Below are 24,259 nucleotides of genomic sequence, written 5' to 3'. Positions count from 1 at the left end.
CTGGGACTAATGTAAACATTAGTACATTAGTCCCGGATCCAGGGTTTAAAAGTCAGTCTCGGATCCAATACTAATCGGCACTAAAGGGTCATCCATGAGTTAGTTCAAAAGAAAAGTATCCTACTAGAGTTACATACGTTGTGTAGGTGGGTGTTGTGTAGGTGGGGTGGTAAGGAAGTTACGTGTGAGGTGAGAGATTTCAGGTTCAAGTATCGCAGACCGTAGAATTTTTTTAGCAACCGAGATTAAAGGTTGGGATCTTTAATCCTGGATTCATTCGTAACCGGGTTACTGGACCAAAGAGGATTCATAGAATGCCCATCTATGAGCAGTCATCTAGAATGAGGCCGTGATGCTAGACCGAAGCCAGGAGCTATCAATGGTACATGTAGAATGAGACGACGATGTTGGGTCTCATAGCTAGGGACGAATGGTTCCCATCCGTCACCGAACGATCGCTCCGTTTCTTCCTCCAATCAGACACGCATGGTGGCGAGACGGCAAGGCTTTGTACGCACCCTGCCCGGTGCCGGCCGAGTTGGCACCCACCTGACCCGACGGCCGCTCCACGTCCTCATCCCGTGTCTCTTCCGGTGATCTCACGGCCCAAGCCACCGCGCACGGCACGCAACCATCTCAAACGACAAAACGCCTCCACCGCTTGCCGTTTCCGAGCCCTCACCGAGCCGCTCGCCCGGCCGCTCTATATCATCACCCCCGACCTCACAGCTCAGCTCACACTTGTCACTCGCATCGAGCCGCTCCAGCTCGCGTCAGCAGCTAGCTAGCCATGGCGTCCTCCGAGGCCGCTGCGCCGTCCGCCGGCGAGCCCGCGCCGCGCGTGGTGGACGAGTGCCGGGGCGTGCTGTTCGTGTACAGCGACGGCACCGTGGCGCGGCGCGCGGCGCCGGGGTTCGCGACGCCCGTCCGCGACGACGGGTCCGTGGAGTGGAAGGACGCGACGTTCGACGAGGCGCGCGGGCTGGGGCTCCGGCTCTACCGGCCCCGGGACTGGGAGCGGCGCGCCGGGCGGAGGCTGCCGGTGTTCTTCTACTACCACGGCGGCGGGTTCTGCATCGGGTCCCGCGCCTGGCCCAACTGCCAGAACTACTGCCTCCGCCTCGCCGCGGACCTCGGCGCGCTCGTCGTGGCCCCGGACTACCGCCTCGCGCCCGAGCACCGCCTCCCCGCGGCCGTCGACGACGGCGCGGCCGCGGTCCTGTGGCTCGCGGCGCAGGCGCGGGGCGGCGGCGGCGACCCGTGGGTCGCCGAATCCGCGGACCTCGCCCGCGTGTTCGTCTCGGGCGACTCCGCGGGCGGCAACATCGCGCACCACCTCGCCGTGCGGTTCGGCTCCCCGGCCGGGCGCGCGGAGCTCGCGCCCGCCGCCGTCCGCGGCTACGTCCAGCTCATGCCCTTCTTCGGCGGCGCCGAGCGCACGCGGTCGGAGGCGGAGTGCCCCGACGACGCGTTCCTCAACCGGCCCCTCAACGACCGGTACTGGCGCCTGTCGCTGCCGGAGGGCGCCACGGCGGACCACCCCGTCGCGAACCCGTTCGGGCCCGGCGCGCCGGCGCTGGAGGGCGTGGAGATCGCGCCGACGGTGGTCGTGGTCGGGGGCCGCGACATCCTCCACGACCGCGCCGTGGACTACGCGGCGAGGCTCAAGGCCATGGGGAAGCCCGTGGAGGTGCGGGACTTCGAGGGGCAGCAGCACGGCTTCTTCACCATCGACCCCTGGTCCGACGCCTCCGCCGAGCTCATGCGCGTCATCAAGCGGTTCGTCGACTCGGACGGCCGGTTCGACTGAACCGGCGCGAACATACCTAGCCGCGTGCTAGTACCGGTCCAGGACTCGCCGGACCAGCATTATTGTGTCATCTATGGGTGGTAAAGAGCTGGATAATCTAAGAATCGGACTGGGCTAATCCTACATAATTTTAAGCTAAAAATATATAACGATTAAGTTGGACTGTGAAGATACTATTAGGGCTATGATTCGTTATCACCGTCTATTTCCCTGATTTAATTTAATAAGTTAATTTGTACTCCATATTTCCGTGAAGGGCGAGCTGAAATCCACGAGAATCATGGTGGAAAATCCACGCAAAAAGACATCATCTTGATTGGAGTCTAGCTCTACCGTCAATCTAGAGAGACCAAAAATGGATGTCTAGCTAGCTTGCATTGTGGCATGCATCTGGTGAATGTTAGTGGTGGTTCGTGAGTCGAAATCAATGTAGTTTGGGCATAATTGCCATTGCTTTGTGTTAATGTTCTTTTTATATTTCTCTCCATCTCTTTGGCTTCTTACAATTTTTCTATCTCTTTCCTTGCATTGCTCGCGTGATTTTTGTCCTCATCCTCAACATACATTTGTGAGCCGTCGGATTAAAATCCCAATGACATACTCTTAGTGTCACCTCGTTCAGCCTTCTGATCTCATCTTTAACTTATTACGGTAACGCTAACGAGTCTTCGATGGCTATCGCCTCCTAGTGGCGTTGGGCTACTTACCGTCGTCTTGCCACCTAGTCCTCATCCCCATCCCACCCAACCACGCCTCAGCTCATTCCTACTTGGAACCTTTTACCCTTGAAGCTCTTAACCTCGATCAGCATCGTTGGGGCATAATTAGAGCTCGTTAGAGTTACATAATTCAAAATAGCAAAGTTTCACATAAAGATGCGTAAAATAATGGAAGTAGGGCATTTGTAACAACCCCATGGAACCTGTAACGACCTAGCTCAAAAAAAGCTCGGACTCACTTTTTACACTGAGTGAACCACACATACATTGCAACCTACTTACGCTTTCATCCCCGCTTCGCGTAAGAGGATTAACATAATGTTGCAATGCTTTCTAGAGCTAGCTATTTAAGTTGATCTTTTCCACTTTAGACTATCAACGCACACTTGCTACTGTGGTGGAGTGTGCTACACTATGGCCACATTTGGCCCTTACGCGTCACAGCATTGGAGTAAGATATAGATTCTGTTTTTTTAAAAAAAGGCAGTAAGAGTTTTGCCGGAAAAACTATTAGAAGGAACAACCAAGACACAATCAGACTAAGACTAAGAGCACGACTACAGGCTACAGCTACTGGAAAGAATAGAGAAGGCCTGAAGAATCTGTTCTCTCTTAAATAGAACTCAAATTCGTTCGAACTTTGTTGGCTATTGCTATTTCCATTCCCTATTTCGTTCAAAAAAGTTCCATGGCCTATTGTGTTTAAGGTTTAGCGCCTAAAGCCGAGCAGAGTGCAGAATCTTAAAATAATTTTATTCCGTTAAGATCAAAGTGTGGCGAAGTTTTCTTTCAAATCCCGTTAAATTCCAACCATACCGAAGTTGAGTGTTCCGTTAGGCTTATGCGTTACGCCGTAAACTCGCAGCAACAATATATGGGCTCCGTCATGTTCCATATCCCCCGGTACTGCCCAGAAAATAGCGGGCCGGGCCAAAAATGGGGCCTTAGAAGTGGGCCGTGCTGAGATGATTACAGTGTTCAGAACGGTGTGAAAAAATAATTTGATAATTCCAAGTAAAACAGAGCAGGTGAAGCGTCCCAGCCATGCCCGAGAGAACAAGAGGAGTAGATGGCAAACATCTCCCATGTGTTAAGCTTTCTGAAAAAGTAATTTGATAACTCCAAGTAAACCAGAGCAGGTGATCCGTCAAAGTGATGATGACTAATCGGCGATACCGTGCAGATGCAGGGCCTGTTAGCCCAATCAGCTCACTGACGCCAAACATGCTGTGGCCAGCGACAGTACAATCGAGAAGGTAAGGAGTTCCTTTTAGGTGTTAAAGCTTTTGTTATTTTGGCGCTGGTACCTGGCGTTTTCACCATCTTTCTATTTTCGATAGAAATAAAATGTGATAGAACTCCTACCGTTGTTTTATTTATTTTTTAAAAAAATGGTAACTAGTTCTCCTAGAAGCTGACGATTGGGACCGAAAGGCAAATTTAGGATTAGGATGATTAGGACCTAAAGATAAGTTAGGCATACTTAGTGACAAGTCTAAGGGCTCGTATATGCATGTCAAAAGTTTAAGTGTTCTTCGGGTAATAGAATAAGTTGCATTCGCAGAGGTATAAAACAGGAGAAATGAATATGTGCATCATTTTTTCGGTAGTGAAGCTAGAAAGTATCTCCATTATCAAAAAGACAGGTTATGGATTTGTGTGGCATCGAGGGGACGAGTTTAAGGATTACTCGTGGAATGGCTCTAAACCACTTCTGACTTGGTCTTGCGTGTCAACCAGTTCTCATGGTTATGCCTTCATCACACTACAGTACTAGAACCTATCTTAATTTGTTATTATCCATTGTCATTTTGAGCACTGTGTCAATCTATCTACACAGTTGACGGCACCAGACATTCTACCTGACCCATTTTCACCATAAAGGGCTCTGTCTTTTCTTTCTTTTCCCATTGATTTGTCATTTTGTGCGGCTCATGATCCATCCCCTGATACATATCTCCCTTGGATAAGTTCAGGACGCTTTCTTCATTCACGAATTCATCTTACAAAGACTTTGATCTGAATTCTGAACCCTTTCATCCAGTCGGTTCTCTCAGACATTTTTTTTTCTTATTGAGATGTAGCTTTCAGTTTTCACACAGTATCCTTCAAGATTTAAGACGTACCAGTCATCAACAAAGATAACATCTATGATTCTTGCCTATCCTACATTATATTAATTTGCTGTTGATGGACCCAATCTGACCAGACCGGTATCATTGTCCCATTCATATCTATTTCTTTGCTGATCAACCTGAAACTGAATATCAAATCACGTGCTTCGCATCAAAATTATTAAGGTTGCTTCGCAAAAAGAAAAATGGTTGAATGCCAGAGTTGATTGGTCGGAGTGAAAAACACACATCACGACTGAATTAGTAGATCTGCATTTTAAAAAACTTTGTTTAATAAATTTAGACTATACCCTAGGGAGTTGTATCTCATTATCCCAACCCTGATGTCCCCGTATCAACTGGATCGGTAGTATTTCCTTAAAAAATTTGGGACCATTTTATATAGAAACTTTAACAAAACATAGTACAACCGTAATACTGCAAGAAAGCATGAAATGTTGGATAGATAAATCCAGTGAATGGTAACAGACAAAAAGGAAAGGGTTAAGTACTTAAGTGTTGTGTTAAGCACTACTTCACTATGATCCAACGGCTAATTACCAATTACCACCAGCTCCACTACTTCTAATTACATCACCAAAGCTATCCAACCATGATCACGCCATTAGCTCACAGATTTGCCAATGGCCACTTGCCAACTGGCATGGCCTTAATCAATCACCATCTGTTTGTTTGCAGCTCAACTTCGCTATCGAGATAAAGAGTGATACTTTTCTTAAGTTTTTTTATGCTAAGTTGGTATGGAACAAATTAAATATAATATGTGATCTGATGGACAGAATTTGGCCAATGCCGACTCGAAGGCCTCAAACAAGTTGGCCATATTATAAGTTACTGTTCAATCTCAAAATGGCAAAACATCTCCTCTACTTGACCAATCATACTCATTTATATTGTTCCATCTGTGCTTAAATATATGATGCTTATGACAAGCTAATTAATTCATTTTTATTGTTAAACCCATCGAAGCAGGAGAGGTTATGGGACATATGCCCTCAGTTAGGCCTGCTGCTGTACTAATTATGATGGTGAAAACAAGAACCATCACCACAAAATTAATTAAGAGTAATACTACAGTAAACGTCTACAAACCCAGTATACTTGTGCTGGTGTTTCTCATCAATATCACAGTGCCAAAATCCTAATTTAACAAGCACATACTCGCAAAATGAGAGCAGCATGTCTAGTTAGGGTCCATCTGGATTTGAGTCATGTATGGCATGAAGCCAAGGAATTTGAGAACTGGATGGAATGAAGCAAAAGTAGGCTGCCTCTCGATTTGCCACATAGGATTCGTAAGCTGCATCCCGGATCGTGTTACCTAAGTTGTGTTTGCTTGAGTGCAATTTGGCTTTGTATAGTGCTGATGTTCAATTCCCCGTGCAAATGAACATATGGTTCAGCTGTTTTTATTTTATAGAGAGAGAAAATTTCACAGGTTTTTAGCCTGTTTATTAGTAGTCCAAATATTTTCAAATACATGCTTCATATGAAGCCCCACATCTTGAGCTCTTGGGTTATGGCTAATTACGCTGAATAGTGGGCACGAGTACAAGAATCTCTATCAGTTCCCCAATAAATCTTCTCTAGTTGGTGACAGACTGATAGGTGCGTGGTGTGCCGAGTGCCGTGCATGGTCTATAGAAAAGACCGTCAGTTGAGTTCTCCACACAAATCCTATTTTAAGATAATCAAATTCTCAGTAGAGGCAACTGATTAAACAGCACTTAGCAAAAAATCATGTGTTTGCTCCACTTCAATCAGTGGTCTTGCAGGCTCTCTTGTTTAGGACCCAGATAGTCAGCTAGAGGGAATAATAAGACGACAAATAATTACCATTTTTTAACATTACAATGCTAGACTTTTTCTGGGAAAAACAGTTAATAGATTATTATAATGTTAACTAAGATGGTCCTGATTAAATAATTTTACTTGAAATCAAACATAGCACTGATCTCTGTCCGGTTGGTGAGGAGTCGCTGATCGTCCATGCTTGGCCCAATCAATTTGATGTGCATACACTGATAAAAACTTGAAATAATGGCAGTAAACTGGAGAACGAGACCAACGTTCCTCCGCGGTAAAAATAAAAGGAACAAATGCTTGACTAATCATCTTCTTTTCCTTCCTTTTCCAATTAATTTTGTGATCAGACCATGATCCATCATCGCCCTTGGATAAGTCCATGACGTCTCTTCTCTTCCATCTCCGTCAACGACTCAACGTGGCCATCTCCTCTCACTCTCGCTGTCTCGCATACCCCACTCAGTTAGCAGTCCAGTCACATGAGCTCTTATTTATCCAGTCATATTGTCTGAGACCCTTCTATTAAGGTTTACTAGCTGTCAGTGTTACCCAGATTTTCTTCCAGGATTTCAGATTCAGATGTGTCGTCAAGAAAGAGATGCCTCTGCTTATCGAGATTACTCTGACCTTTCTTTTTCAGTCCATGGATCTGATTCGACCGAACTTATGGGCTAGCTCCTTTAAAATGGTGTTTCTTTGCAGATCAAGCTTAGATTGAATGTTGCTTGAGATAATGCGTCATATAACATCTGCCTCAATTATTTGTCTCATCGACTTGTATGAAAATGGATTTGCGATGATTTCAGTCGAATCAAGGAAGGTGTATTTTTCCTTCCTTTCGCATTGATAAAAGAAGAACAGTGACGTCAATGAAAATAATTCATAATTCCCTGACTTCACATGAGCTGATTTTTTTTTCTATAACTTATAATCTCCTGACTCGATAATATATATCAAAATTTTTTATAGGGTGCATTTCATGGATTTTTTTTCCCAAAGCAGAAGGTGACCAAATAGAACTGCAATTTTTAGTGTGAATTGAAATATTGCCGCCCGACTGACTCAACCCAAGTGGAGAAGCCACCTTGGTGGCTTTATCCAGGAGGAAGAGGGCAATCTAATAAGGAGATGTACTAGAGCACCCATATGTTTCATAGATAAATTAAACACGATAAGTGATGGCAAAAAGAAACAGGGATAAAAAGGGGTTCAAGTGAGGTGAAGTTCAAGTGTTGCGTTGAGCACTTCAATGATGAGGCCATTACTTCACCAATGTGCCAATGGCGACCTGCCAATTGCTATCGATCAGTCCCCATTTCTTTGCAACTGAACGTAGTTATCAAGCTAAAGCAAAGCAATGCTAATTGCTAACCTGACATGGAGTGCACACACATAGTCTTTGATCGGTTGGGGGCCAATGCCAACTCGAAGGCCACCACACAATGTAACCATTAGCGTTTAAAACCGATGCAAAAAGAAAAGGAAAAAGTTCAATGTACTCCATTCAAGCTAAAGTCTGAATACCCCTCTAAACTATAATTTGATTTAATTTATCTTTTCTTTCTCCATACACAAGTTGAATTTTAATTTCAAATTTTGCATGGTAATAGTGGACATCACAATGTATATTAAATAATTTTTTCATCGTTATTTTTCATATAATTTTTGAACTTCTATGATTAATTTATTATTAAATATCCTAACCTATCAAAATAATGATAAAAAATTATGATGTATTTTTTTTCTAACATGTGTTATGTGTACTATCATCTTGTAAAATTTGAACTTAAAACTCCACCTATGCATGGAGAAATGAAAAAGAAAAATTGTATTAAAGGGTAATTTGAACCAAAGGACATAATTTGGGGGGTAAAATGAACCAAACAATAGTTTAAGGGGTTACCCAAACGTTGGCTTTAGTTCAAGGGAGTAATTTAGACTTTTTTCAAAAGAAAAAAAGCAAAAAGACGATGGATGTGTGCTTGCAATATTGATAAAAAAGAACACTTTTTTTAGATGATGGAATTGTGCTTGTAATGCTAATTGAGGTCGATCACTTGCATCGGATCATCTTCTGTCCAGCATGACCGCTCCACACTTGTGCAACATACCAACCATCCAATCATAACTGATCACAAGATCCAACGGTCAACACAATTGGATCATCACAAAATGCAATAGTCCAATGCTTTTGTTTTCGGTGACGTGCGGCTGCTAAAGATGCCTACATCATGCTTGATCGACCATAGGTATATGGGCCTGTTTGGTATCCTGCCTAAGGTGCCACAGTTTGCCTAACTTTTCTGCCTAAGGTTAGTTCTTCAATTTGGACGACTAAGGTTAGGCAAGTTGTGGCGCCTTAGGCAGGATACCAAACAGGCCCTATATCTTTCGAAAAAAGTAGACCGTATAGGTATATAAAAATGTAGTGTTTTTTTAACTATGGGACGGCTATCAGGCTATATAAGAGGGGGTTTAGGCTACTGGAGATCATCAGCTCAAGTGAGCCTTCTTGTCTTCTTCTTAACTTGTCAACCATGCCTGCCGTCTCAGCTGCTGCCTGCTGCGCCGCCGCTACGCCGGCTAACGAAGTCGTCGAGGACCTCTTCGGCTTCCTGCGCGTCCTCAGTGACGGCACCATCCTCCGGTCGCCGGCGGAACCTGTGTTCTGCCCGACCACCTTCCCCACCAGCCACCCGTCCGTGCAGTGGAAGGAGGCCGTCTACGACAAGGCCAAGAACCTCCGCGTCCGCATGTACAAGCCGGCCACGTCAGCCGACGGGGATGCCGCCGAGAACAAGCTGCCGGTGCTCGTCCACTTCCACGGCGGCGGCTTCTGCCTCGGGTCGTGCACGTGGGGGAACGTCAACGCGTTCTGCCTCCGCCTCGCCGCGGACGCCGGCGCCGTCGTGCTCTCCGCGGGGTACCGCCTCGCCCCCGAGCACCGCCTCCCGGCGGCCTTCGACGACGGCGCCAGCTTCATGCGCTGGCTCCGGGAGCAGGCCGTGAACGCCGAGGCCGAGGCCGACGCCTGGCTCACCGAGGCCGCCGATTTCGGCCGCGTGTTCGTCACCGGCGACTCGGCGGGCGGCACCATAGCTCACCACCTCGCGGTGCGCGCCGGCTCCGCCGCGGCAGAGCCGGGCGAGACGACGGCAGACCCCGTCACGGTCCGCGGCTACGTCCTGATGATGCCGTTCTTCGGCGGCGTCCGGCGCACCCCGTCGGAGGCCGGCTGCCCCGCGGAGGCGTTCCCGAACCTCGACCTAGTCGACCGGTTCTGGCGGCTGTCGCTGCCGGCCGGCGCCACCAGGGACCACCCGGCGTCGAACCCGTTCGGGCCGGACAGCCCGGACCTGGGCTCGGTGGACCTCCGGCCGGTCCTCGTGGTGGCCGGCGGCCTCGACCTGATACGCGACCGCACCGTCGACTACGCGGAGCGGCTGGCGGCGATGGGCAAGACCGTGGAGCTCGCCGAGTTCGCCGGCAAGGCCCACGGGTTCTACCTGCACGAGCCGGGGTCCGAGGCCACCGGCGAGCTGATCCAGGCCGTGGTCCGGTTCGTCGACGGCTGCGTCGCTGCGACAGAGGCTGCTGCTTAATTTACTCGGTGCATGTGTGTCACGTCATTATAGGAGTCGTCGACCGTCGAGTTCAATAACTTGCTTGTGTATCAGTGTATATGCTGAAATGCGTGCGGTTCTCTCGTAGTCGCATGATGATGTATTGATGTGTGGATTATTCAGGCGTGTACTGCAGTCCGGTTGATTCTAGTGTCAGATGAGGAACACATCCAGCACCCGTTTGAATAAAAAACCCTTTTAACTCAGTGGTAAAGTAATGCCATGGTAAGGTATAAATCATCGGTTCAAATCTGATAAAGGGCTTTTCACTTGATGGTAGAGTAATGCTTTGGTAAGACAAGTTGAGATGCTCGTGGTTACTTTGTCAATTTTAAGATCTACTTAGATGCTCACTGAGGTAAGGTAATATGCGTATATTCATATAAGTTCAATATACGAGGGTCTGCTATCTGGGTCTATCTAGGTCTGTACTTGTTTCAAGAAAAAACTTATCATGCATGAAATTTATTGTTTGTGTCCACATATGTATACAATGGTAGAACGTGGAGCCAAACGAAGCGGGGCCAGTTGAGCTAACTCTTTGTGAATTTCTGCTTGTGGTCATCAACCGGACAAGCACAAACATAGTTTTGCAGTGGCGCATCGAGTGGAGGAAGTCGGGTCTGATGCCCCAATACTAAATTTACGGTTGACCGTATGTTCCAAAATTTACGATCGATCCATCCCCTTTAAGAGTTACTTCGTATAACGCGACGTGTCCCCTCACAAAGCGCACGCGTATTAATTTTCTTTTCCTTTCTTCCGGTCCCTTTGGCCTTTCCTCTTCCTTTGGAGATGGTGCAGAGCGGCGGCAACAGTGCCCGCGAGGTCCCTGGGGTGAGCAGCTGCGACCTCCCATGGGACAGCTCACGGCGGTGGCAGCTGGGCAGAGTCGGCACGACGGGCCAGCGGCGGGCTTCACAGGGCAGCACGGCGGCGGGGACCTCCCCCGAGCGCTCGTCCCCGGCGGCGGCAGCGAGTTCCCTAGGGTAGCTGTGCTTTTTTTCCTTTTTTATTTTAGTATGTAGAAGTTTTTTACAAAACTTTTTTCTCAAACTTCTTTTGTTTTGGATGCAGAAGTTTTTTACAAAACTTTTTTCCTAAACTTCTTTTGTTTTGGATGCAAAAGTTTTTTCTTCAAAACTTTTTCAAACTTTTTCTCAAAACTTTCTCTTTCAAACTTTTCTCATCAAAATTTTCGTTCTCTCCAAATATTTTCTTAAAAAATTTCTCCGAAAAGTTCTTATCAGAAAAGACAAAAAATATTAAAAAGAAAAAAAATACGGTCAGAGGATCGACCATAGATTGACCATAGGGAGCCTCTCCCTACGTTTGACCGTAAATTATCTAGGCCCGTCCAATGCCCAATTTCACCACCACTACGGTCCATCCCCGTGTGTATAGGTGCGGAACTGTAGATGATCTGTACCTTTTTAAGTAGCTGTTGACCTTTCATGTGTGTGACTACAAGACTAATTCGGATTTAAATAAAGTTGGATGCATGCATGTTGCTACTACTAAAGTAGAAGCTCAAGTTAGGAGCCATACACTACACTTCTTACATGCATGAACAGTGGCAGATCCACAGGGGCGCTGCCTCCATAAAGTCCATAGAGCCCCCGAAAGGGAGGTGGAAGAAAAGGAGGAGGAGGAAGACGACAAAGTGAAGGAGGAGGAGGAAGAAAGGGAAGATGAGGAGCCCCCCAATGTTCAGCTTCTTAATCCGCCGTTGTGCATGAACATGTAGAAGGAATCATGCATGCATCTGGTCTTTCAGGCTTCAGCTTTCTATACTTTAATTGTTTAACCAAAGTTAGTTGCATGTTACGCTGCTGGTACTAATAAGTTACTATGCCATACACATATCGTCGCTGTAGCCCATAAAAAGTTCAGTAGACTTTGACTTTCTGTTTTGCTAGTTCCCAGCCGAAGCAATGGTTATTTAGCTACTTTATTAGGCTCTACCATATAAAGTCAGATCATGTTACTCTGTGATTGCAGGCTACAAATAAATTGCTGACTTCAACGTAGGGCGGCACATGTATGATGGCCTTGTTTAATTACTTCCATAATTTCTAGGGCATGAGTGGAGCATACATGCATGCACCTAGTCTTTCAGCATCCTTTTACATACCTATGAAGGTGTGAATGGTGCATGCATGCACCTAATTCTCTAATTTTGTGGTCACCCGGGGAATGAAGAACATCCTCACCTGAAGTTTTTTTTCATTGATAGGGATGGCACACCAGTACACCACACCAGCACAGACACTACTTGTGACTGACAATCCTGCCGATTTGAACTCTCCTCGCAAGCTGACACGTGGCATCAACTGAACTACAGTACACAAGCCTGTTGCACTTCCCAAAATACTATGCATGCATCATGCACGCACGAACCTTGACGCTGGCTTATTACGTGGCACTTGCATGCACCGAGCTAGCTAACCTTTCGGCGCCGCGACGCAGCAGCTGCGTACGAATCGGCTCACGAGGCCGATCAGCTCGCCGGTGGCCTCGGACCCCGGGTCCAGCGTGTAGAACCCGTGCGGCTCGCCGGCGAACTCGGCGAGCTCCACCGGCTTGCCCATCGCCGCCAGCCGCTGGGCGTAGTCCACGGCGCGGTCGCGCATCATGTCGAGGCCGCCGGCCACTACCAAGACCGGCCGGACGTCCGCCGCGGCAAGGTCGGGGCTGTCCGGCCCGAACGGGTTCGCCGCCGGGTGGTCCCTGGTGGCGCTGGCCGGCAGCGACAGCCGCCAGAACCGGTCGAACAGGTCCAGGTTCAGGAGCACCTCCGCGGGGCACTCGGCCTCCGACCGCGTCCGGCGGACGCCGCCGAAGAACGGCATCAGGAGGACGTAGCCCCGGACCGTGACCGGGTCGACGTCGGGGCCGGGCTCACCGCGCTTGGTGGTGGACGCGGCGGCCAAGCCGGCGCGCACGGCGAGGTGGTGCGCTATGGTGCCGCCAGCCGAGTCGCCGGTGACGAACACGCGGCCGAAGTCGGCGGCCTCGGCGAGCCAGGCGTTGGAGCCCGCGGCGGGGTTCGCGGACTGCTCGCGGAGCCAGCGAAGGAATCCGGCGCCGTCGTCGACCGCCGCGGGGAGGCGGTGCTCCGGGGCCAGGCGGTACCCCGCGGAGAGCACGACGGCGCCGGCCTCCGCGGCGAGGCGGAGGCAGAACGCGTGCACGTTGGCCCACGTGCACGACCCGAGGCAGAAGCCGCCGCCGTGGAAGTGGACGAGCACCGGCAGCTTGTTCCCGCCGGCTGCCGCCGACGGCCTGTACATGCGGACGCGGAGGCTCTTGGCCTTGTCGTACACGGCCTCCTTCCACTCCACGGACGGGTGGCTGTCGGGGAAGGTGGTCGGGCAGAACGCCGGCTCCGCCGCCGACCGGAGCACGGTGCCGTCGTCGAGGACGCGCAGGAACCCGTAGATGTCCTCGACGACGACCTTCGCCGGCGGAGGCGCCGCTCCGGTGGCGGCTGAGATGGCCGGCATGCTTGGCATATCTCTCTATATATGTAGAAAGTGCTCTTTGTGCGAGGAAGACAGGGAAGGAAGGAATAAGCTAATTTGATGAGGTTTAGCGAACCATAAGCTCTCCTATATAGCCATCCGACGGCAACCGTAACCGTGCGTCTGAGATGAGTACTGATTTCTGCTTACGTCATCGCCGGTCATTGGCGATGACCTCAATGGCCGACGATGACGTAAGCAGGTGCCATTCTTAGCAGCTGGGATGAAAACTCCGATACGAACCAAGCTCAGATCTCCCAATCGACGCGATCGGACGGCAGGTGTGTCCAGAGAATGCTGGCCTCCAGAGCAAGCTACCTCTGGTATATGCTAGGTCCCAGCAGGGTCTATGTTCATCAGCACCTGGATCAGTCAGTGAGCATCTGAAAGGGAATCCGGTGTTAACCACTATTCTTTTATGCCAAAAATGAGTCCTTGTTTTCATCAATTAGCTTCTCTTTTTCTGGAGAGTTTAGAAGCTGATGATGGCCATGCAACATGCTCGCTGTTCTGTGTGGTGGCATTCAGGCCGGCATTGGCCAGATCACGCACTAGATGAGGCGCCTATGTGTGCCGCATCAGCTTAGCAATTCCGAGCATACCTGAAAGCTACGTTCAGTCGGAAGGAGGTGGGGACTGATCGAGACGGTCCACGGCAAATTGGGCGCGCCACCATTGGCACATTGGCCAGAACGGTACTAGATCCTATCATACTCACGCAGAATCATTCTCTTGAGACGATGGGATAGAATCATCGCGACCTCTACGCCAGACAGATGCACGCAGTTTTAATGACTAGCTATGCACTACTTCTATTTTAAAATGTAGGTAATTTTAGTTTTATTCTAAGTTAAATTTTTCTAACCTAACCAAACTCGTCCCAAAGTTGAAGAAATGTGATTTAATATGAATCTGCAACGACTTACATTTTGAAACAGAAGAAGTATCTCTTAAACGAACTAGTTGAGTTTGCGAACTAAGTTTAACGGAAATATTTGGACCGAGACTAATTACCTTTGATCCTTTTTACTTATTTTTCTTGTTTTTACAATATTCATTTGTATTTATCCTTGGAACATCCAGTTGCTTCTGGATGATCTTCTGGTTGTTAGACTGCCTTTTCCCTCCTAGATAAGGTGCATTTTCCCTCGCAAAGCACATGTCGCTGTCGCTCGGAAAGGTGGTGGGCCGGCGTCTTGTCTCCACTACTGGAGATAAGTCAGTCAGCCGACATGTTTCACGCTAGAATCCGAGTCCCGTTTGGTCACGACAAAGTGGCACACGTGATTCAGCTCCACCTTCTGCAATGAAACGATGGGTAGCATGGTCGTGGAGCCATATCCATCCTCGACCTCGACTAAAAAAAACTTTTTCTGATCAAAATCCTGGACTGAAAATGAGATGCCAGAGTGATCTTGGATCGGGTCTGCAGATGCCTCGACCTCTTTCTTTGACGGCAGCGTCTGAACGTGAGAAATCCTGCGAGGACATCTCACATCTTGGTGGCGACCGACAGGTGTAGAGGCCTAGAGCTCGAGTTTATCTTACTTTTCCTCCTGGAAGGTGAATTATTGACGCCTGATGGTGCTATTTACTGGAGTAATTCAGTGGATTGAGTGATGTTACCAGAGGTGGAAGAGAAGAGCAAGACACGTCATGGACTTAACCAGCGGAGATGTGGAGGGTGATGGATCGCGAGCTGATCACAGGATCCGATCGAGGGAAGACCGAAGAGGGGGTGGCGAAAGCAAATCTATTGTTTGGATGGGATTCATAGCTTGGAGTGACAAGGAGCACTGGCAGCTGCTTGCATCAGTGTGGGCACATCCAACCGTGGTCCACCTGGTACCAGTGATGACTCAGCAATTTGGACAGATCATGCAGTTGGAAGCAAAAGATTGAACAGAGAGATCAATGCTCTATATTATTATTCTTTTTTGAAAAACGATGCTCTATATTATTTTGAATGTGGACTTATAGAGTTAGAATTGAACTGACAATCTGTTAGCTACTTTTCCCTTCGAAAAGTCTAACATGGTACACTAAATGGAAACTGTTAGTCCAAGTGAGCAAGCGTGTGTTTTCATGAGTGATTTTCAATAAATTTTTAGAGGATTACTTTTTTAAAAAAGAATAACATTTTTAGAGGATTAGTGGTATGTACTTTTTTTTAGAATTGTCGGCCCAGCCCACGATGGAAACCATGTCAGAATTTCGAAGCTAAAAACTGGGTCACACACTCACTATGGCCCTGTTCGGTTCCAGCCCTCTAAATTTTAGACCCATCACATCAAAGAGAATCTTGCTATTTAAAAGTATTAAATAAAATCTGTTTATAAAACTTTTTACACAGCTGGGTGCTAATTCGCGAGACAAATTTAATGAGCCTAATTAATCCATAATTTGCAACAGTGATGCTACAGTAATCATCCGCTAATCATGGACTAATATACCTCATTAGATTCGTCTCGCGAATTAGCACTGGGGTTCTGCAATTAGTTTTATAATTAGACTTTATTTAATACTTATAAATGATAAGATTCTCTTTGATGTGACCCCTCTAAACTTTAGACCCCCGGATCCGAACACACCCTATATCCACTGTGGCGTCAGTCGCAACTCGGTTCTTTTTTTTTGCGGATAAAAAAAAGTCATTCATTTGCATAGATACATTGATCAAAGGTTAAAGTGGTGAAAACATAATAAATATCCAGTAGTGGAGACTTAAAATTTAATCTCCCCTTATTTTTATGTAGCTTGCAGTGAAAAGCGAACACACAGAGTGGCAGCTCAGTACAGCTACAGTAGCTGCTCAGCTCAGCGTGAGCAGGCCTTGACGCCTTGTCCATGAACCGCTTCACGGCCCGGATCAGCTCGTCCACCGGCCCGCTCCACGGCCGGAGCGAGAAGAAGCCGTGCCCCTGCCCCGGGAGCTCGACGGCCTCCACCGGCTTCCTTCTCTACTTTTTCTTCCAAAAAAAGCTTAAGAGTCACTCCGCGCGCAACTCTAAGCAAAGCATGGGCAGCGATTGCGCTGAGCAACCATTCATATCTTCTCCTTCTCGCCGCCATCTTCGTCATCACCAAAGATTTAGCTAGAGTTTAGAGGAAAAGGTGAGCTTAATGCGAGGTTGAGATTAAGCCACGCCTCTCCATTTGAGGATCTGTCCACTTGGGACTGAGAGGAACACTAGCTTTGACCAACAGTGACCTTTGCTCGCTTCGAGCTTATCTTCGCCACAGTCTAGCTAAGCTTGCTGTCACGTCTGCGTGATCGCTCCGGCATGCCCGGGGAGACATTGCATCGCTGTCCATCGGTGACCTCTTTGACACTTGGAGTAGATAATGACGTGTCATCCTCCGAGGCACGGACAATACCTATCACGTGTGGAAAATCACGGCTGGTTGCCGCACGGCTCTTTGACTGGTCTGGTGTGGCTGATTACATTGGTGGGTCCCGCGGCTCTGCTTGGACCCTCCACCTAATGGAGTAACTAATAATTATCTACCTAATTGGAACAGCAGTATCTCCCAGCTGAAAAATATAAAAAAACTAATTTACCCTCAACCCTTTTGTTTATTTTCCCAACCTACCCGTACCATTGTCCTGCTATAAATGCACGCTCGTTCCGCGAGTTTTTTTTCCGCATCGCATCTGTTCCGCCGCCTGCTTCTCTTCCGCCGCCAGCTAATTTATCGTCCAACGTGAACCATGTACTATGTACATTTCATTTAAATTTAACAACATCACATCTATAAACATTGTGATTTTTCATTTAAATTTGTATGAACTATGTACATTTAACTATCCTCCAGCGTAATGACTTCATTTTCATAGGTATCCCTGCTTCGGATCAACGATGCATGCGTCACTTAAAAAAGAATTTGCTCTAGTTATTCTACGAGCAAAAGCTAGACTTAACCTTTTCTTTTCCAATAGCTTCGCTTTAATCTTTTTTGTTTCCTAAACTTTGGTTTTGAACTTGCACCCCCCCCCCTGTGCTTTTTTTCTTAATTTAATTTATAATCAGTAGGGGCAACCCCTCCTGTTTCCTAAAAAAAACTTTTATAAGGTGCACTTATCCTCTAACGTGAACATTATTAGAGTATACCACTACATATGCTGCCTATGTTGGCGGGAAAAATATAGAATCATGCAGTCCTCAGCTTCTCTGTTATCGGTAAAAAAAAATGCTGCAGTTTTGCCGGGAACACAGCGAGTGGCGCCAGGCAGGTGGAAAGCTACCTGCAGTCTGCCGCAAAAAAATTGAGTTGGCGCGGGTTTCCGCAAAAGAACTTCCAAGCTTCCGCGAAAAAAAGGCACCAAACCGAGGAGTAGCATGGTCTAATAATATTAACAATTAGCAGTTACTCTTTCCGTTTTAAATTACAAATCGTTTTAGCTTTTTCGATACACAGTTTTTATTATATATTATGTATCAAGATACAGTGTATATCTAGATGCATAACGTACGTAGAAAAGCTAAAATAAATAAATTGTAATTTAGGACGGAGCTAGTAGTTGAGATCCAAATACACCCAGCTAATGAGTAGTCAGCTAATCTTAGCTAGCTAAAAAGATCACTATCAATTAGCTAGACAATCTTTAGTTGCCAAGTCAATGAAATAAAGGAAAGTCCATCCATGCCTGGCTATTTATTGGCAATGCTTCCAGCCTTGCTCAGTCACACTTGTCCACTCTCCACTGTTCAGCAGCCAACTTGTCATGTCGTCGTCGCCCACGCCGGCGGCGTCGGCCGTTCCAGGCTCGGCGGCAGCGCCGCACGTCGTCGAGGACTGCTTCGGCGTCGTGCAGCTGCTCAGCGACGGCACAGTGAGGCGGTCCACGGACTACTCGGTGCTCCCGCTTGTGGGCGGCGTGCCCCCGGACCTGCCCGTGGAGTGGAAGGACATCGTCTACGACGACACGCACGGCCTCCGGCTCCGCATGTACCGGCCCACCACCACCGGCGGGGACGGGGAGAAGAACAAGCTGCCGGTGCTTGTGTACTTCCACGGCGGCGGCTTCTGCCTCGCCAGTTTCGAGGTGATCAACTTCCACGCCGGCGCGCTGCGGCTCGCCGCCGAGCTCCCGGCGCTCGTGCTCTCCGCCGACTACCGCCTCGCGCCCGAGCACCGCCTCCCCGCGGCGCTCGACGACGCCGAGTCCGCCTTCTCCTGGCTCCGCGCCCAGGCCGCCGCGTCCCCGGCCGCCGACCCGTGGCTCGCCGAGTCGGCCGACTTCGGCCGGGTGTTCGTCAGCGGTGACTCGGCCGGCGGCAACATCTCGCACCACGTCTCGGTGCGCCACGGCTCGGGCAGGCTCCCCCTCGGCCCCCTCCGGCTCGCCGGGTGCGTGATGCTCTGGCCCTACTTCGGCGGCGAGGCGCCGACGCCGTCCGAGGCGGCGTCCCCGCCCGGCGAGCCCATGGGCACGGCGCTGTTCGACCAGATGTGGCGCCTGGCGCTGCCGCCGGGCGCGACCAAGGACCACCCGGCCGCGAACCCGTTCGCGCCGGGGAGCGTCCCGCTCGGCGACCTCGGCGACGCCTTCCCGCCGGTGCTCGTGCTGGACCCCGACCAGGACGTGCTGCACGACCGCGTGGCGGACTACGTCGCGAGGCTGAGGGCCGCCGGCAAGGCCGTCGAGCTCGTCGTGTTCCCTGGGCAGGGGCATGCGTTCTTCGTCAGGGAGCCGTGCGGTGAGGCCTCGGACGAGCTGATCCGGGTCATTAGGCGGTTCGTGCACGGTGGTTAACTGATGAATTGATATTGTTATCTTGTCTGCGTGTCTAATAATATGCCAAATTTTAGCTGCCTGTATCTTTACACGATTTTTTCAGCAGTTTTGAGTTGAGAAATCTAAACAAGGCTTGCATTGAGAAAACTAAATATTGTAAAAAAAAAAAAACTGCCAGCACAGTTGTAAGAAACATTGTTAACTGGGCATGGCCTGTCAATTTTTTCGGAGAGATAATGGAAACTTTGAAGACAAATGTAACGTGTCACCAAACTAAAAGGTTGACATTCAGGTTGGTATGTGCTAGGTAAGAGGTTATTTGAACACCACACTTGCCCTACTTGACAATATCTAACTATCTACTTTGAGAGCAACGACTCGGGAATCCGTTTTGTCGAAAAATAATCGACAATTCTACTGTATTCCAAAATAACAGATTTGACTTGATTTGATCTCTAGAAAAGTTGCTCGAGTTTCACGCTGTCTAGGCATGCAGATCGGACAAACAGTGTGAATCAGAGGGAGGAGTATCATGACGCTTCATTGATCAAACGGTCAGCACGAAACCCAGATCATACCCCGCTCACTAAAACCACCAGCTAGCACCATACGGTAGCACGCTGCCAACAACATTTGTCCACTGTCGGTATACCACCATGTCGTCAACCACCTCGCCGGCGTCCGGTGTCCCCGCCGCCGAAATGCCGCCGCCGCGCGTCGTGGAGGACTTGCTCGGCCTCGTCCAGCTCCTCAACGACGGCACCGTCACGCGCGCCCAGGCGCCGCTCGTCCTCCCCGACGACGCGCCCGCGCCCTCGGCCGACGCGCCAGCATCGGTCCGATGGAAGGACGTCGTCTACGACGAGACCTACAACCTCGGCCTCCGCGTGTACGTTCCATCCGCCGAGGGCAAGAAGTTCCCGGTGCTCGTCTACTTCCACGGCGGCGGCTTCTGCGTCGGCAGCTTCGCCAGGCCCGACTTTCACGCCGCGTGCCTCCGCCTCGCCGCCGAGCTGCCCGCCGTCGTGCTCTCCGCCGACTACCGCCTCGCCCCGGAGCACCGCCTCCCCGCGGCGCTGGACGACGCCGAGAGCCTCTTCTCCTGGCTGCGCGCCCAGGCCGCGGCTACCACCGCCGACCCGTGGCTCGCCGAGTCGGCGGACTTCGGCCGCGTGTTCGTGTCCGGCGACTCGGCCGGCGCCAACATCGCGCACCATGTGGCCGTGCGCGTCGGGTCGGGGACCCTCGCGACAGCCCCGGCGCGCGTCGCCGGGTGCGTCCTGCTCTACCCGTACTTCGGCGGCGAGCGGAGGACGGCGTCCGAGGCGGCCTGCCCGGCCGACGTGTTCCTGACGCTGCCCCTGTACGACCAGATGTGGCGCCTCGCGCTGCCGGCGGGGGCGAGCAGGGACCACCCGCTGGCGAACCCGTTCGGGCCGGACAGCCCCGCGCTCCCCGCCGTCCTCCCGCCGGTGCTCGTCGTGGCCGGCGACCGCGACATGCTGGTCGACCGGATCAGGGACTACGTGGCGTGGCTGAACGCCACGGGGAGCAAGCGCGCCGAGCTCGCCGAGTTTGCGGGGCAGGGCCACGGGTTCTCCGTCTTCGAGCCCGACGGCGAGGCCGCGGGCGAGCTGCTCCGCGTCGTGCTGCGGCGGTTCGTGCACGGCGGCGCGGCGGCGCCCGCCAGCTGACCGAGCTCTGGGCCGCCATCGGGGGACCAGGCTCTGCTTGTCTGGACGCGTCCCGTGAGGCAGGCCGTGACGCTGGCACGCTGCTCGTCAGTTCGCGTAAGGCTCTTGTCGCTTTCATGCGTTGCATCACTGTATTGTCGTGGAATTGAACAGGAAATAAAGCTACTGTGAACTCAATCAAACACCGGTCCCCGTAGTACACTGTATGGTTGGTTACTTGATTAAATTTGTGTTGTCATTGCTCAATCTCGGTTTATTTGTTTGGTTTGGGTGAACTGTTTGCCATTCCGTCTTAATTTTGAGATGCGCAACTCTCTTACATATTCGATATAAATTGTTTCCGTAAGCTTATGCAAGTTGCAGCTCTTGACATCCAACGATCCCTGATCCAAAATTGTCGCTGAAGAAGCCACGGCGAAGGCGGGTACAGACTACAGAGCAGCCTGCACAATGCAGTTTGGGGCCCCGTTTAGATCGCAAATCTTTATAACTTTTGGAACTTTTTGCTACTGTAGCGTTTTCGTTTGTATTTGACAAATTTTATCTAATCATGGACTAACTAGGCTTAAAAGGTTCATCTCGTGATGTACAATTAAACTGTGCAATTAGTTATTTTTTTTACATACATTTACTGCTCCATGTATGTGTTCCAAAATTGATGTGATGGAGAGAGAGTGTAAAAAATTGGAAGTTGGAAGGGATCTAAACAAGACCCTGGCTGGTTGTTTCATCATAGCGTAAAGTACTAATAGGTCAACTCTCTTGGTAGCCAAGCCTGATTATTGGCTTCATCGGATCAAGTCAAACAATCCAATTAAGCAACTAACCAACCGTAGCATGTACGATCCATTCATAATTCACATAATTCGAGGTGTTCAACTAATGTGGAGCATGTGGGAGTCTGGCAGATGAAATGGGAGGCAAGATAACAATGCATCGGCCATCAGGACTCAGCTCAGAATGGTAGCCCCGAATGTAATGCCATCGATTTCCCTATGCATGGAGTCTTTGGGAAATAGTGACGAAGAATGAACAAACCTGCTTGGAATTTGGACTTCGTCAGTACAGACATGTGGAACTAAAAAAAATGGCAGCGCAGAGGCCGAACTTCAACCAGCAACGAGCGTGTGTTCGTTTTCTAGGGTCTATAGTTTAGAGGTGTTACATCAAAGAGAATCTTGTCATTTAGAAGTATTAAATAAAATCTAATTACAAAACTAATTGCAGAACCCCAAAGCTAATTCGCGAGATGAATCTAATGAGGTATATTAGTCCATGATTAGCGGATGATTACTGTAGCATCACTGTGGCAAATTATGGATTAATTAGGCTCATTAAATTTGTCTTGCGAATTAGCACTCATCTGTGCAAAAAGTTTTATAAACAGATTCTATTTAATACTTCTAAATAGCAAAATTCTCTTTGATGTGACGGGTCTAAATTTTAGAGGAGAGGAAACGAACACACCGTGAATCAGCTAGCTTGCAAGTCTGCAACTCAGGAAATTGGAATACCTGGACCCGGTTGACAGGTAGCTTCACGGGTGAACTTGCATGTGATATGCAGCAGCATCGAAGTCCAGCAGATTGTCATGGACCTGCAGGGCACTGTCAGACACCTAGCAACTGAACAAGCTGTCTGCTGCTTCGGTTGCGGAAGAGAGAAGGAAAAGGTCGAACTTTGGAACAAGTCGATTCCTCCTGGATGATAAAACTATCCTGCTGGACTTTTAGACTCGTGATACGCATGGTCTCTCTGGTTGGTTTCTCTTGCGTCCTGTTTCAATATTGAAGCCTAGAATTCGTAATTGGTATTAGATGTACTGAATATCAGTTATTTAGATGGTTTAGCAATGGGTATTGAAATCTTGCTTCAATACCGAACAGTATTCATCGTACTCCCAACCTCTCTCGCAGTGCCGAGCGTTCCCCCCTCCATATTAGCTGAAATTGCCCTCCCCTCCCACATCTCGCCCCCCCCCTCTCTTCCTCACCGCATGGCCGCATATCTATCTCTTCCTCCCCGCTCCCCGCTCCTTGCTCGTCGTTCCCTCTTCCTCCCTGCTCCCCTCTTCCTCTCCCTCTCTTGCTCCCCTCTCGCCGCCTTCCTACAGGCCTCCCCTCTCCCTCTATCGGCTCTCTTTCTCTTGCTCTCCTAGCTCCCCTCTCCCTCTCTCGCGCGCGGATCTTGCAGGGCGCCGCCGCTCGTGTAGAGTCTCCGCCGACCTGAACAGCGCCAGTAGCGCTGAAGGGTCCCCGCCCCTCCCCTGCCCGCTCCCGCCCACGGCGGCATCGTGCAGGGGTGCCGCTGCTCCTGCAGGGTCTTCGTCGGAGCCCTCCACCAGATCCAGCAGCACCTCGCGGGGTCCCGGAGGCTGGCGCCGCCAACGAGCGCTTGCTGGTGAGGAACAGCGACGATGGGGTCTGGCCGGCCGCCGTGGATGAGATAGTCAATTCTCAATTTGTACATCCAAACACAAATTGATATTGGCCACTTTGTTGAATTCTAGGTAGCAATTTCATCTACATCTAAATAATGGAATTGATATTGTGACTCATTTCTAAAGCTAATGGATCCAATTCAATATCAAGCTCTCCAAGATCAACATCCAAGCGGATCTTTAGTGATTCTGCTCTTTTTTTTATATTTATTTTGGCTGAATCTTTAAAATATCATAGTAAATCACACAAAAATTATAAAAAGAAAAATATAATTTTATTAGACTCCACATGAGTAGATCTATGCAGTGAACATATGATATGATATAATTTAGTAAAAAATTTGCTGCGGTCCAATTATGGTGAAATTTTTATGGTGGGCTAATCATTATATGCTTGAGCTATTAGTTTGAAGAATAGCTCAAGCATATAATAATTAGCCTATCATAAAAATTTCACCATAGTTGGACCGCTATGAATTAATTATAGAAAAATATATATATAAAAGTATAATAATTTTTTTACTAAATTATATTATATCATATGATCACTGCATAGATCTACTCATGTGAAGTCTAATAAAATTAAATTTTTTTTGTTATAATTTTTATATGGTTTACTATCATTTTTCAAACAAAACTACCGAGAGAAATCAGCTAGGGAGAGAAAGAGATCACGTGCCCTGTATCACGAGTTTAAAAAATTGAGATGAACGATTTTATTATCTACGGCGGAAACGTGAATTCGTCACAGGTAAAAAAGAGCCAACC

The 24,259-nt window shown here is 49.0% G+C and overlaps 5 protein-coding genes across 5 annotated transcripts; 4 read left to right on the top strand and 1 right to left on the bottom strand.

Annotated features, from left to right (window-relative positions):
* The first annotated feature begins 663 nt into the window (after positions 1-663).
* Positions 664-2,289, top strand: LOC112882073 (probable carboxylesterase 15). Its single transcript, XM_025947052.1, has one exon. It carries the CDS (start codon positions 791-793, stop codon positions 1,808-1,810), a length of 1,020 nt encoding a protein of 339 aa, XP_025802837.1. The 5' UTR covers positions 664-790; the 3' UTR covers positions 1,811-2,289.
* Positions 2,290-8,947: 6,658 nt separating this feature from the next.
* LOC112881977 (probable carboxylesterase 15) lies at positions 8,948-10,365 on the top strand. Its single transcript, XM_025946911.1, has one exon. It carries the CDS (start codon positions 9,008-9,010, stop codon positions 10,070-10,072), a length of 1,065 nt encoding a protein of 354 aa, XP_025802696.1. The 5' UTR covers positions 8,948-9,007; the 3' UTR covers positions 10,073-10,365.
* A 1,925-nt stretch (positions 10,366-12,290) lies between these two features.
* Positions 12,291-13,685, bottom strand: LOC112882193 (probable carboxylesterase 15). The gene has a single exon (XM_025947188.1). It carries the CDS (start codon positions 13,606-13,608, stop codon positions 12,538-12,540), a length of 1,071 nt encoding a protein of 356 aa, XP_025802973.1. The 5' UTR covers positions 13,609-13,685; the 3' UTR covers positions 12,291-12,537.
* Positions 13,686-18,307: 4,622 nt separating this feature from the next.
* Positions 18,308-19,504, top strand: LOC112883232 (probable carboxylesterase 15). Its single transcript, XM_025948502.1, has one exon. It carries the CDS (start codon positions 18,344-18,346, stop codon positions 19,373-19,375), a length of 1,032 nt encoding a protein of 343 aa, XP_025804287.1. The 5' UTR covers positions 18,308-18,343; the 3' UTR covers positions 19,376-19,504.
* Positions 19,505-19,722: 218 nt separating this feature from the next.
* On the top strand, positions 19,723-21,516 carry LOC112883231 (probable carboxylesterase 15). Its single transcript, XM_025948501.1, has one exon. The coding sequence runs from the start codon at positions 20,014-20,016 to the stop codon at positions 21,049-21,051; it is 1,038 nt and encodes a 345-aa protein (XP_025804286.1). The 5' UTR covers positions 19,723-20,013; the 3' UTR covers positions 21,052-21,516.
* Positions 21,517-24,259: the final 2,743 nt, after the last annotated feature.

This window comes from Panicum hallii, chromosome 2 (assembly GCF_002211085.1).
Source record: "Panicum hallii strain FIL2 chromosome 2, PHallii_v3.1, whole genome shotgun sequence".
NCBI lineage: Eukaryota > Viridiplantae > Streptophyta > Magnoliopsida > Poales > Poaceae > Panicum > Panicum hallii.
Note: the sequence above shows the minus strand (reverse complement) of the source record. Positions and strands in the feature narration are given on the sequence as shown.

Excerpts from the sequence above, each read along its gene's own strand:
- LOC112881977 (XM_025946911.1), top strand. The coding sequence starts at position 9,008 with ATGCCTGCCGTCTCAGCTGCTGCCTGCTGCGCCGCCGCTACGCCGGCT.
- LOC112882073 (XM_025947052.1), top strand. The coding sequence starts at position 791 with ATGGCGTCCTCCGAGGCCGCTGCGCCGTCCGCCGGCGAGCCCGCGCCG.
- LOC112883231 (XM_025948501.1), top strand. The coding sequence starts at position 20,014 with ATGTCGTCAACCACCTCGCCGGCGTCCGGTGTCCCCGCCGCCGAAATG.
- LOC112882193 (XM_025947188.1), bottom strand. The coding sequence starts at position 13,608 with ATGCCAAGCATGCCGGCCATCTCAGCCGCCACCGGAGCGGCGCCTCCG.
- LOC112883232 (XM_025948502.1), top strand. The coding sequence starts at position 18,344 with ATGTCGTCGTCGCCCACGCCGGCGGCGTCGGCCGTTCCAGGCTCGGCG.